The sequence below is a fragment of the Mustela nivalis genome (assembly GCF_964662115.1).
Source record: "Mustela nivalis genome assembly, chromosome: 6".
NCBI lineage: Eukaryota > Metazoa > Chordata > Mammalia > Carnivora > Mustelidae > Mustela > Mustela nivalis.
The window spans coordinates 83,222,717-83,235,460 of NC_139025.1; the positions used below are offsets into that span (position 1 = coordinate 83,222,717).

Below are 12,744 nucleotides of genomic sequence, written 5' to 3' on the forward strand. Positions count from 1 at the left end.
AGCTTTATGCTTTTTCTGTATAGTAGATTGTTCTAAGTCCCTTTAACATAAGCATGTAGATATCTAAATATTTCTTTATTGGTGGGGCACCTGGGTGGCTCAGTCAGTTGAACGTCTGCCTTCAGCTCAGGTTATGATCCCAGAGTCCCTGGATCAGAGCCCTACCTTGGACTCTGGTCTGTGGTGAGTCTGCTTCTCCCTTCCCCCTGCCCCTCCCCCTACTCCTCCTTGCTCTCTCACTCTCTCTTAAATACATGAATAAAATCTTAAAAAAAAAAATTCTCTTTATGGGTCTTAGATTTCTCATCATTAAATTGAAAATAGTCATTAAGAAATTTGCAGTTGTCTAAGATACTTCATCTAATTTGATGTTCAGGAATTTGATACTTATTGGATAGTCCCCATTCTGCATATTGACTCTTCTTTTTGCATTTGTTTTTCATGTATTTTGGGGATGTATGCTTTGCGTGTGGAAGTACAATCTGAATTGCTATGTGTGGGTATGGTTTATGTATATTTTTAGAAAGTAGACATGGACTACCTATATATTAGGTGCTCCTAAGGTTTTATAATGTGTAATTTTTTGCTTCATTACATATTTTTCCTCTTCATTTTTAGTGCCTTTATTCTTTTTATTTGTTTTCTGTTTTTTTTAAAGATTTATTTTTTTTAAGCTTTTTTTTTTTGGTAAATATTTCATTTATTTGACAAAGACAGACACAGTAAGAGAGGGAACATATGCAAGGGGAGTGGGAGAGGGAGAAGCAGGCTTCCCCCTGAGCAGAGAGCCTTATGCAGGGCCTCTATCCCAGGACACTGGGATCATGACCTGAGCTGGAGGCAGTCGCTTAATGACTGAGCCACCCAGGTACTCCAAGATTGATTTATTTTAAAGAGAGAGAGAGAATGCGAGTGAGCGCAGGAGCTGGGGGAGGGGCAGAGGGAGAGAATCTCAAGCAGACTTCCATCTGAGCGTGGAGCCCTGCAGTGCTAGGTTCAATCTCATAACCCTGAAATCGTGTCCTAAAGCAAAATCAAGAGGTGGGATGCTTAACCCATTGAGCCACCCAGGTACCCCCCACTTTGAGTTCCTTTATTCTTAATTTTATTTTGAAAAGCTTTGGGGTAAGTCTTTGGTGTGGAGGACTTAAAATGACCCCCCCCACCCCCCCCTTTTTTTTTTTTTTTGCTAAGGAACAGCACCTTCCACAATGCATAATATTGTGGGATGCTACCTAATTTCTTGGGATTTTGTTTCTAGATTCTGCCTCATCACAGCTGGGCTTTGGAGTTCTGGAACTGTCTCAGAGCCAGGATGTTGAAGAACATACTGTGCCATATGAAGTAGCTAAAGAGCCTCCACTGTCAGTAACCACCAACTCTACTTATACTAGGCTGTCTGATGTGGATGCTAATACTGGTATGAAACATGTTTTCTGGCATTTGGAATTGTGAATAAGCATTTTTCTCCTGAGCTAGAGCTAGTTGTTTTTTTCCTTGATACATGTTATAGTTTCTAAGTTAATATAATCTAAGTTAATATAGTAAGGTTGTCTGGCAAATGCTTGTCAGTTGATGGCTTGCAGATTAAGTTTTTGTAAGTGGGTTACTGGTTATTTTCCTTTTTTGAAATGATGCCTGTATATATTTTGAAATTGGACTTCTCTTTTTATTAAAATCTTTGCCATTTAAAAAGCATTTGGGACTGCTGCTAGTACCTTGAAAAATTAAATGTCTCTTTCCTGTCTTTTAAAATTTCAAGGGAGTAAGCATGAAGAACAGTCCATTGAAGATACCCCCACAGCAGAACAGCCCAGCAAGGGTGTCCCTGTGGCAGCACAGCCCAGTAAGGATGTACATGTGGTCGAAGAGCAAAACCCACCACCTGGAAGGTAAACCCTGCTCTTTCTAGAAAGTATTTTTGAGTTTTTGTTTTAGGGGCACACTTGCTTTACTTGGCTAGGTGGAAACATATTTAGAAATTGTTGCCTTTTCTCCCCCTTATAATGTGCATATTTCTGGTCTGGTGGAAACACTGATTATTTACAAATTCTTGCTGTGTCCTCATCTCATCTTTAGGTATATTACAAAGTCATTTTATTGCTGCTATAACTATAAGCATGACTCCTCTTTTTTTTTTTTTAAAGATTTTCATTTTTAAGTAATCTCTACACCCAATGCGTGGGCCTCGAATTCACAACCCCAAGATCAAAAGTCGCGTGCTCCACCAACTGAGCCAGCCAGGTGCCCTATAAGCACGACTCCTTAATCTTTGCTTGTTACTTCTCTCTGATCTTTGTCTACAGAGGCACTGCTTATGGGAGGACTTCTACCCTCTCTAGTGTTATGAGAGGTCACATGACTATTTGAAAATCTGTTCCTATATTGAGGAGCACCCAGATTGCTTTGGGTCCTCAGGTATCCTGTGTCTGAAAGTTTCTGGTATAGCTATAAAGAGGTATTCTTTTCCCAAGTCCTCTGGGCCCTAACTTGGTAGGAATTAGGCATATTTCTCTGCTCTGCCTGTGGTGATTGTTGTATCCTAAACTTCATTACCTCTGGTCAGCAGCTCAATATGGCAGAGGAAAAGTGGGATGTGTCCAGTTTAGGGGAGATAGTGAATAAACATTGTCTGTAATGTGAGGAGTGGGGTCCTGAATAAAGCTGAATATCAAGAGAAGTTGTCTTTCCAATGCAAAATATTCAGCCTAACTTGGGCCAACTTTTTAAGCTTTTCTTAGGAAGTTGCTCTTGTAGCTAGCTATGCTATCACTTTAGTATGTGAGTCTCCCAAGTCTCTGGAAAGGGGCCAGGATTGAGAATCTTACACGTATGAGTAGTATTGGTATGAAGGATTCTTGGTTTGGGGCTTAGGTTGAGCAGATCAGATGGTCAAGGCCAGCAATAGATGGTGTGTGGCAGTAGCACCCCGGGTTATTCACACCCAAGCTCTTTTTTGTGGAATGTCTTCATTAGGACTGGCATTGTTGTGGTCTGGATCAGAATCCTTCATGCTTCCCTAGATAACAGTGTATGTAACACAAATCCTTAAATCACTTATCAGAAATCTTGGCCAGCATGCTGCACAGCTGTGAGCAAAGTTGAAAAGAAATATTGGTGTGAGAAACAGGCTTTGAAATGGGCTAAGGATTTTATATTACAAAAAGTAGCTTAATTCACTTCCAGCGATTATTTATATAAACTGGAACCACTGGAAATTTTGAAATTATTAAAGGAAAACACAAAACAGAAGAAGCTTGTTAATTCAGAGGTGAATGCATTTGAACATAGCAACTTTTTTCTCCTGGTGATTTGAATTTCCTAGGTCAGAGGATATGCCTTCTAGTCCCAAAGTATCTCTTGCTGCTGTGGAAACAAATGAACGAGTAACTGCTCAAGAACTCTTGCAAGGTGGACTGAAGATTCAGAAGTCACCAGAGCCTGAGGTTTTGTCAACTCAGGAAGACTTGTTTGAGCAGAGCAATAAAACAGGTACAAAGAGTAATTAGTTGCTGTAGCTCCTTTTCTCCAAAGGTCTAAACTTTATTTCTGTTTGGAGGCGACATTTAAGTTAGAAGGCACTTTATAGGTATGTAGGCTTGTTTGTAATGTGGAAGGAAAATGTGTTTCTACCTGATTAATGAGAAGGGCTTTTTGCGAATGGTTGCTGGTTAACATTTTAACATAGTTTTCTCTTTCTGTTGTAGATGGAAATAGGAATAATACTAATATAGTAAATTTAATATTGTGGACAGAGTAGCTATTTCTGTCATCATAGATCTTAGATCTTAACTATCATGATAATTAAGGGTAAGTTTTCATAATCACCTGGACAACAGTTTACCTACTCATCTGTCACACATAGGAAGTTACGGCCTAGCAGAAAGAACATAAAACTTAGAAGACTGGGTGGTGTTTGTTTCACATTTTGTTAACCTCCACCATTCCCCCATTCCGAGACCTGACAGAGCCAGAGAGCTTCAGTAACAACCATTATGTTGTTATAAGAAGGGAAGAAGAGAAGGTTTTATTCCTTTACTCTGCTGTGAATATGTTCAAGACATATATGTTGGTTATAAGGAGGGAAGAAAGAGAAGGTTATATTCCTTTACTCTGCTGTGAATATGTTCAAGACATTCAGAGGGTCACCAGAAAAACTTTTTTGGCCTCTCACTGAAGCTATTAGGTTGTATTTAAGAAATTCCTTTTATTTTATTTAATTTTATTTATTTTATTTTTTTTTAAGATTTTTTTTTTTTTTTTTTTAATTTGAGAGAGAGTACGTGTGTGCATATGTGAGCTGGGGCCAGGAGAGAGGGAGAGGGAGAAGTGGAAATCCCCCCCCCCCCCCTTTTCCCCTCACTGAACAGGAAGATCAAGGTAGCCCCAATCCCAGGACCCTGGGATACCAAGGCAGATGCTTAACTGACTGAGCCATCCAGCCACCCCATGGAATTCCAGGTGCCGCCAAGGAATCCCCAAGGGATTAATGCAGCTGATACTCCCATCTGTTTCTGAGGAGAAGGGACTAAATCAGTGATGGCTGCTCATATATCCTTTTACTAATGCATTCTTATTTTCTGTCTCCTCTGAGGAGGTTCAGGCTCTTATCTTGAAAATTGCTGCACTCATATCATCAGGGTTCCCCCCACCCTGTAGCCAAAGGCAGACACTTAACTAACTGAGCCACCCTGGCATCCCTGTATCTTCAGGTGTTATGCGCATTGTTTTGACATCTCCCTTCTGCATCATGGCACGAGCTTTACATCACCTTAGGCAGACCTTGGAATAAAAGGCTCACTTGCTGTTTTATAATAGAAGCTTCACAAGACAGAAGAGCAGCCAAGCAGAGGTATTAGGATTCTGCCTTTTTTCTCCAAGCTTTGGTCATGATAGAACTAAGAAGGGGCACCTGGGTGGCTCAGTCGGTTAAGCAAGTGCCTTCACCTCAGGTCATGATCCTAGAGTCCTGGGATTGAGCCCCACATTGGGCTCCTTGCTCAGCTGGGGAGTCTAATTCTGCCTCTCCCTCTGCCCATGCTCCTGTACTCTTCTGCTCACTCTCTCTCAAATAAATAAAATCTTCAAAACGAAACAAAACAAACACTAAGGAAAACTTTTGTCAATTCTGTATTAAAGAAACCCATATTTTAGGGCCCCTGGGTAGCTCAGTGGGTTAACTATCTGTCTTCAGTTCAGGTCATGATCCTGGGGTCCTGGGATTGAGATCTGCATTGGCTCTGTGCTCAGCACAGATACTGCTTGTCCCTCTCCCTCTACCCCTCCCCTCCACTTACACACATGCCTCTTTCTCTGTCTCTCTTTCAAATAAATGAGTAAAATCTTAAAAAAAAAAAAAAAAAGGAAAGAAAGAAAGAAACCCATAATTTAGCAGCAGGGGGCATTGAATGGTCACTCAGAATTTGTGTTAGCATCCATTTCATTGACTATACTACAATCAGAAAACAGTTTCTGCCCTCTTGGAACATGGTTAGAAACATGGATATTACTCTTCTTGCCGTACACAGTGGCTTCTTTCTTTTTCCTCTTCCCTTCCTTCTCCCCTTCCCTATTCCCTTCCCTCCCTTCCTTTTTCCCTTACCTCTTTCTTTCCTCTTTCCGTCTTTTCTTTAATACAACTCCGTGATGTCAATCTGAGAAGCAAATGCAACTAGAATTTCTCTCTCTCTCTCTCTCTTTTTTTTGAAAAATAGCTTCTGATGGTTGCTCTACTCCTTCAAGGGAAGAAGGTGGATGTTCTCTGGCTTCCACACCTGCTACTACTCTGCACGTCCTGCAGCTGTCTGGTCAGAGGTCCCTTGCTCAGGAGAGTCTTTCCACGTAAGTAAGCCTAAAATAGCTCTGCCAAGGAAACATGTATCTGAGCGTCTTAGGCTAAGATTGAAAGAACTAAAATTGTCTACTAGTCCAGAATTCTTTTTAAAACTAAAAGGCAAACTCTGGGCTTTAGAATTTTGGGGTTAAAAATTTAGTGGACCTGTTGAAGGCAGGTAGCTCTTTTCTGTTTTGAGGTTTTATAGTAGTAGCCCAGAGGTTCCACTAGGAAGAAACTGCCCAGTTTATGTTCTCTTACACATCCAAAACGAGTACTCTGCTCCTCCATTTGACCAGCAGTTCTTTCCATTTAGCAGCATAGGAGTGGAAGAATAGGTTATACTAGAGTTGACAGTAATTAGAGCTCTTTATTTATGGCAAAGAGGTTGCTTTTTTTTTTTTTTTAAAGATTTTATTTATTTGACAGAGATCACAAGTAGGCAGAAAGAGAGGGGGAAGCAGGCTCCCTGCTGAGCAGAGAGTCCGGTGCAGGGCTCATTTCCAGGACCCTGAGATCATGACCTGAACCGAAGGCAGAGGCTTGATCCACTGAGCACCCAGGCACCCCTGCTTTTTTTTTTTTTTTTAAACAAAAATGTGCATAATCTTTCTGATCTTTCTAATTAGGAAAAAATGGTGTTAATCCCAGTTCTGCAGATGAATTTATTTTTTAAAGCCATATGATTATAAGAGAAATAAACAATCTGACAAAAGAACATCATGATTACAAAGAAGAGAAAGTGCTGCACTTTCTCTTCTTTGTAATCATGATGTTCTTTTGTCAGATTGTTTATTTCTCTTATAATCATATGGCTTTATCCTTACTCTTTTTTTCTTTTTTTTTTCTATTCTAAGTTTGGATAGGTCTGGTATGAGAAATAGTTAAGTATTATTCATGGCTCTTCCGCCAACCTCTGGTAGCTGTTTGAGAGATTGCTAATAAGATTTGTCTGATTGACTTAGATATTTTTACTGTTAAAGTAAAAAACAAATACAAAACTGTGGCTATAGTAAAATAACCTGTGAATTCTCTCTTTATATAAAGGAATTCCTCAGATCTTGTTGCTCCTTCCCCTGATGCTTTTCGATCTACCCCTTTTATCGTTCCTAGCAGTCCCACAGAGCAAGAAGGGAGAAAAGGTGAGCTCTCTTGATTTGTCTGTTTGTCTCAGATTAGAAGAGGAGGAACACTTCTGCCTTGCAAAATGTACTGTTTATTTGCTTGAACACTGGGACATTATTCAGTAGGGCTTGTGTCTGACTTACCTTCAGAGATGTGGCCTAGTATAAAGTGCTTTCCTTAGTCCTCTGCTCTCCTAGCACTGCACTGATTCTTATACCAATTCTGTATTATTGATTTAATTTTTAAAAAGATCCTTAAGGCAAAATGTTTATGTTTTTAAAGTTTAACTCAGAGTAGTATATTGTAGTAGTATATTAATGAAGAACTGGGTTTATTACTAATAGTCCAGTAGTTTCCAGCAGCATGCTGACATGCTTTTGGTGAAAGGGAACCAAAAATTCTTTTGCTATTTATTTATTTTTAAAGATTTTATTTATTTATTTGACAGACACACAGCAAGAGAAGGGAACACAAGCAGAGGGAGTGGGAGAGGGAGAAGCAGGCTTCCCGCTGAGCAGGGAGCCTGATGCACGACTCGATCCCAGGACCCTGGGATTGTGACCTGCGCCGGAGGCAGATGCTTAACTGACTGAATCACCCTGGCATCCCTCTTTGCTATCATCAAACCACCCCTTTGCTATCATCAAAGCAATTTTAGCCAGGGAGTGGCAAGGAGGTAGTGGTAGAAAGTTTGACTTCATTCACATTGTCCTTCGTGGACCTAGTGATTTTATATTATTTTATTCACAAGAAAGAATTCCTTTATACTTAATTTATCTCACTAAACCTCTTTTATTCTGTCCTAGTCTCATATCAAGTAACTCAAGATAATTCTTTTTCTTTTTTATTTTAAGATTTTATTTATTTATTTGACAGAGAGAGATCACAAGTAGGCAGAGAGGCAGGCAGAGAGAGAGAGAGAGAGGAAAGTAGGCTCTCCGCTCAGCAGAGAGCCCGATGCGGGACTCGATCCCAGAACCCTGGGATCATGACCTGAGCCGAAGGCAGCGGCTTAACCCACTGAGCCACCCAGGTGCCCCAACTCAAGATATTTCTTTCTTTCATTTTTTTTTTTTTTAAAAGGATTTATTTATTTATTTCAGAGTGTGAGATCACACATGCATAGGGGAGGGGCAAAAAGAGAGGGAGAGAAGGAATCTGAAGCAGGCTCCCACCCAGTGCAGAGCCTGACATAGGTCTCAAATCTCATGACCCTGAGATCATGACCTAAGCCAAAATCAAGAGTCTGATGTTTATCTGAGACACCAAGGTGCCCCAGTCACTTAAGATATTTTTAAGTTCCTGCTACTTCTGCATGAAAACTTTTCCAATAAATTTCATGATTTTCTTTTTTATTATTTCACTTACCAATAATGATGTGATAGTTAATATTTACTGAGCACTTAGTGTATGCCAGGCATTGTTTTGTGTACTTCTCTTTGGTTCTAGGTGCTTTTCTTTGTTTTTTGGTTTGTTTTGTTTTTTCACTTTTCATTGAATCCTCACAACATTCCTGAGAAGTAGGTGCTACTTTTATCTCCATTTTACAGATGAAGAAATCAGTCATGAGAGAATTTACAACTAATAAGTCATAGAGGCAGGATTTGAACTCAGGCAGCTGCTTCCAGGGCCAGTGATCTTATCTGTTGTTTACATGCCTTCTATAATACCGTGCTGTCTCTACTGTCAAGTGATGTAAATATAGAAATATGTTTAACTGTTTTTCAGGTCCAGTTTACCCATGACAAAATTTAATCTTTCTAAGTCTTTCTAAGCCACTAAGTTTGTGTCTGGCTGTTCGTCTTGAAATCAGTTGTAGGTATCTAGATGGACTAGTACAACTTTAAGCATAACATGATTAATGATATCTTTAGTAAAAAATAAAAGTAATCCATTCTACAAAAAAATTCCAATGCAAGTTAAGTTTGATTTATACTTAAAACCATTTCTTCTACTCATAGTGTGAATATTGAAGATACATTAAAGTTACATTAAAAATGCTTTCTCCCTGACTGTAAAATAGTTAATACGCACTGTGGAAAGTTTGGAAAGCATATATGAAAGTAATGAGAAAATAAAAATCATGTGGATATCGCAGTCCAGCTACAATTAATATTAGGATATGTTTACTTTCAGAATGTTTTCTATGCATAAAGAAGTATTTAACACACTTAGGAATATGTTAAGTATGTGATTCAGTGTTCTTTTTTTTAATGTAATATACTCTATTTTGTCCTGTCAAATGTATTTTAGAGTTAATGTATTTGCTTAATATGTGCCTCTTCGTGTGTCTATATTTGCTTGCTTCCTTCTTTTTCTTTCTTTCTAAAATTATGAACCTAAAGCCTAATTGATTGATTGACTGATTGATTTGACAGAGAGAGAGAGAGAGAGAGAGAACAAATAGGCAGAGAGGCAGGCAGAAAGGGAGAGGGAAGCAGGCTCCCAGGGAGCCTGATGCAGGGCCGGATCCCAGGATCCTGAGATCATGACCTGAAACGAAGGCAGTCACTTAACCCACTGGGCCACCCAGTCGCCCCCTTAAAGCCTTTTTTATATGTGGTGCTTAGAATAGTGGGTCTTTAGTAAGTGCTTTGTCATGGTGACAGATCAAAAGTTGTTATGAAAATACTTACCACAGCTGTAGTAGCAGCTGAAGACTGGTATCACCAGATTGCAACCTAGCATTAAACTGGGATGTGAGGTTGAAGTCAAGCGAAGCAGCAGGGGTAGGTATTAAAGTGAGGCATAGCCAGTACCATGAGTGTAGATTGCAGTGAAAAACCTAGTGGCATAGATAGTTTGTGAGAGTGGTCTAGAGGGAAGCCTGTTGGGGTCAAGTTGTAAAAAGTGGGGAAAGAGTTGTTGAATAACTATTGGGTAGCTACCCAGCTAGCTAGGTGGGTTCTGAGGGAGAGCCTGTTACCCTGCAGGTGGGTAGTATATTGCGGGAACACAGTGGGGAGGTGGTGGTGGGTGTGTGGGTGGGTGTGTGTGTGCGTGCGCACCAACGTGTTTGCTTTCTCTGTGGGCAATTTGTCTCCTGATTAGTGGCTTGGTACTTCGTTCTTTGATAAATCACTGCTGATGGGCATTGTTAGATTTTTTTTCTTCTGTATTTGTCCTTGCATTCATCTCTCTGTGGTTAGCAGTTGTTAAGGCAAATGTAATGAGTTCATAAATAAGTAGATATTGGAGTGGTGACAAGTTCTGCTTTTCAAGGCCTGTGGCAGAATATATGATGGTTAATTAGATGACATTAATCTGGATGTTCCTATGGCAAATATGAAAAACTGAGTTATAGTAGGGAAAGGGGTTCAGAGGAACCAAGTTAATGTTTAATGTGGACGAGTGGATATCCCCAGATGAACCCCATTTTCATCTCTATCTCCGAATTTTGGAAGTGTGGACCTTCCTCCTCCCATGGAAAGAAAGAATGCTAGATTTCTGTGATGCAATCTACTGTTTATCTATCTGCTTTTCTGAAAATTACAGTTTTTTTAGGAATGGAAATTTCTGTAACATAATTGTTACTAGTGGTATTTTGAACATGAGTGATATTGATATGTTTTTCCGGTTTTAAACCAGATGAGCCAATGGATATGTCAGTGTTATCGGAAGGAAAAGGAGAGTCTTTTGAGAAGAAACTCCAGGATGATGAACCAGTGGAGGACAGAAAATCCCCCTCTCCCACCTGAGTCCACTGTATCACCACAGGCCTCAACACCAGTATCTCAGAGCACACCAGTCTTTACTCCTGGGTCACTTCCTATCCCATCACAGCCCGAGTTTTCTCATGTGAGTATTGTAGAAAGAGTGTTTTCCTCATAATGTTGTTGTTGTTGTTTTAAACCATCTTTGAGTATAATTTATAAATCATAAAATTCACCTATTTTAAATATATAATTTAGTGATATTTAATACACTTACAGAGTTGTGCAGCTGTCATCCATAGTCTAGTTTTAGAACTCTTCCAGAGTCACTTATGTTTAAATTTTGTATTATGTCTTGAGCTTTTTGAAAATGTTCATGCAAATTGGAGGGGATGTTAACCATAATTCTACTGTAACACAACTACTATCATTTTTGTCTTTCCACATGCCTACTTTTTTTTTAAATGAAGTTGCTTATAGTGAACATATAGCTTTAATCTTTTTTCCAGGTAACTGCATCATAATGATTTTTCAGTGTTACACAGTCTTCATACTATCTTTTCCTTTTTCCTCCTCCTCCTTCTTTATTTATTTATTTATTTTTTAAGATTTATTTATTAGAGAGAGAGAGAGTACATGCATGGGGAAAGTGAGAGGGAGAGAAGCAGAGTCCAACTCGGTGCTCTATCTCAAAACCATGAGATAGTGACCTGAGCCAAATTAAGAGTTGGATGGATGCTTAACTGACTGAGCCACCCAGGCACTTCCATATTACCTTTTCAAAACTTGTATAGTATTTCTCTGAGTGGATGTACCATAAGCTAATTAATCACTCCTTGATGGAGGGTATTAAGATGATTTTAAGTTTTCAAATGAGAAGTTTTCTTCTAAAAGCAAGGGAAAACTAACATCTTTTCTGTGTAATTTTAAGTATTAAAATAATAGAGTGCAGGTTTTATTCATAGTGAATTGAAAGTCCTTAACTAAATCTAAGTGAGTATATTATATTTTCAGTCTAAATGCCTCTTATAAGACTGTAATCGGGGGATTATTTTAGTGTTCCTGGGAGAACTTCTTTCATGCCTTTCAATTTGTGAGTATTGTATGAAAGTTTATATTTAAAAAGGAACAGTAGTGAAATATACTATAAATTTCAGTATAGAGATAGTAGGAAGAAAAGTTTTAAAATTTTGGAGCACCTCAGTGGCTCAGTTGGTTGTCTGCCTTTGGCCTAGGTTGTGATCCCAGGGTTCTGGGATCCGGCCCAGCTTCGCTTCCTGCTCACCAGGGAATCTGCTTCTCTCTCTCCCTCTGTGCTTTCTGTGCTCTTTCTCTTTTCTCTTTCACTCACTCGCTCTTTCAAATAAATAAAATCTTAAAAAAAAAGTTTAATTGCTTTCTGCAGTTTTTAAGACTTGTGTGTTTTGTTGGAAATTCCGTTTTATGCCAATCATTAGAAGTGACTTGGTGGGGTGGTTAAGAATGACGCTGGAGTCAGAACTTCCTAGACTTAGTTCTGGCTCTACCATTACTGCCATTATGACCAGTTGGAACTGAGTCTCAGTTTCCTCATCAAATCAAATTGGGATATGGATACTACCTACCTCAAGGGTAGTTGTGAAGGTTACATGGGTTAATATATATCAAGTGCCTAGATTAGTGCCTTGCATGATCCAGAAGGGTTAGTTTTGCCAGCATTGAAGAAGTGAAGACATGGCTACCTAGAGGTGAAGTCAATGTGCATACACTGTACATCTTAGTTTTTTCTTTTTCTGTGAAAGTTGTATGTGGATATATATAGTTCTAAAGAATCATCAGAGTTTAGGGATGAGCTATAAGCACTGACCAAGAGCACTGAGAAGAATTTTCTAAAAAAAGGTAGCTGATGTGAAAGAGATCAGTTACAGATGTTTATCATTGATCAAACGGGACTTTGGGACTTACATGGAAATGTGTATCTTTGCAAAAAGGTATCCCTACCAGAAGAAGTGAAGCCTGGCCACAAAGAGATAACTGACTTTTTGAAGAACAAGGCACTGTTGAAGGAATTCCTTCACCTTCAGCATTTACTAAAGACCTCCAGAGCATTTATAAAACTAGCAATAAAAATTTGAGTCAAATAATGATGTTGAA

At 39.2% G+C, this 12,744-nt stretch overlaps 1 protein-coding gene across 1 annotated transcript in view; it reads left to right on the plus strand.

The window, feature by feature from the left end:
* Positions 1–1,267: 1,267 nt before the first annotated feature.
* Positions 1,268–12,744, plus strand: part of LOC309867080 (TP53-binding protein 1-like) — a 64,200-nt gene continuing 52,723 nt past the window's right edge. The window contains 7 exon segments of the mRNA XM_082735363.1: positions 1,268–1,420; positions 1,763–1,892; positions 3,326–3,492; positions 5,715–5,841; positions 6,881–6,975; positions 10,547–10,629; positions 10,631–10,756. Coding sequence (XP_082591489.1) covers positions 3,336–3,492; positions 5,715–5,841; positions 6,881–6,975; positions 10,547–10,629; positions 10,631–10,756 — 588 coding nt within the window. The 5' untranslated portion in view covers positions 1,268–1,420; positions 1,763–1,892; positions 3,326–3,335.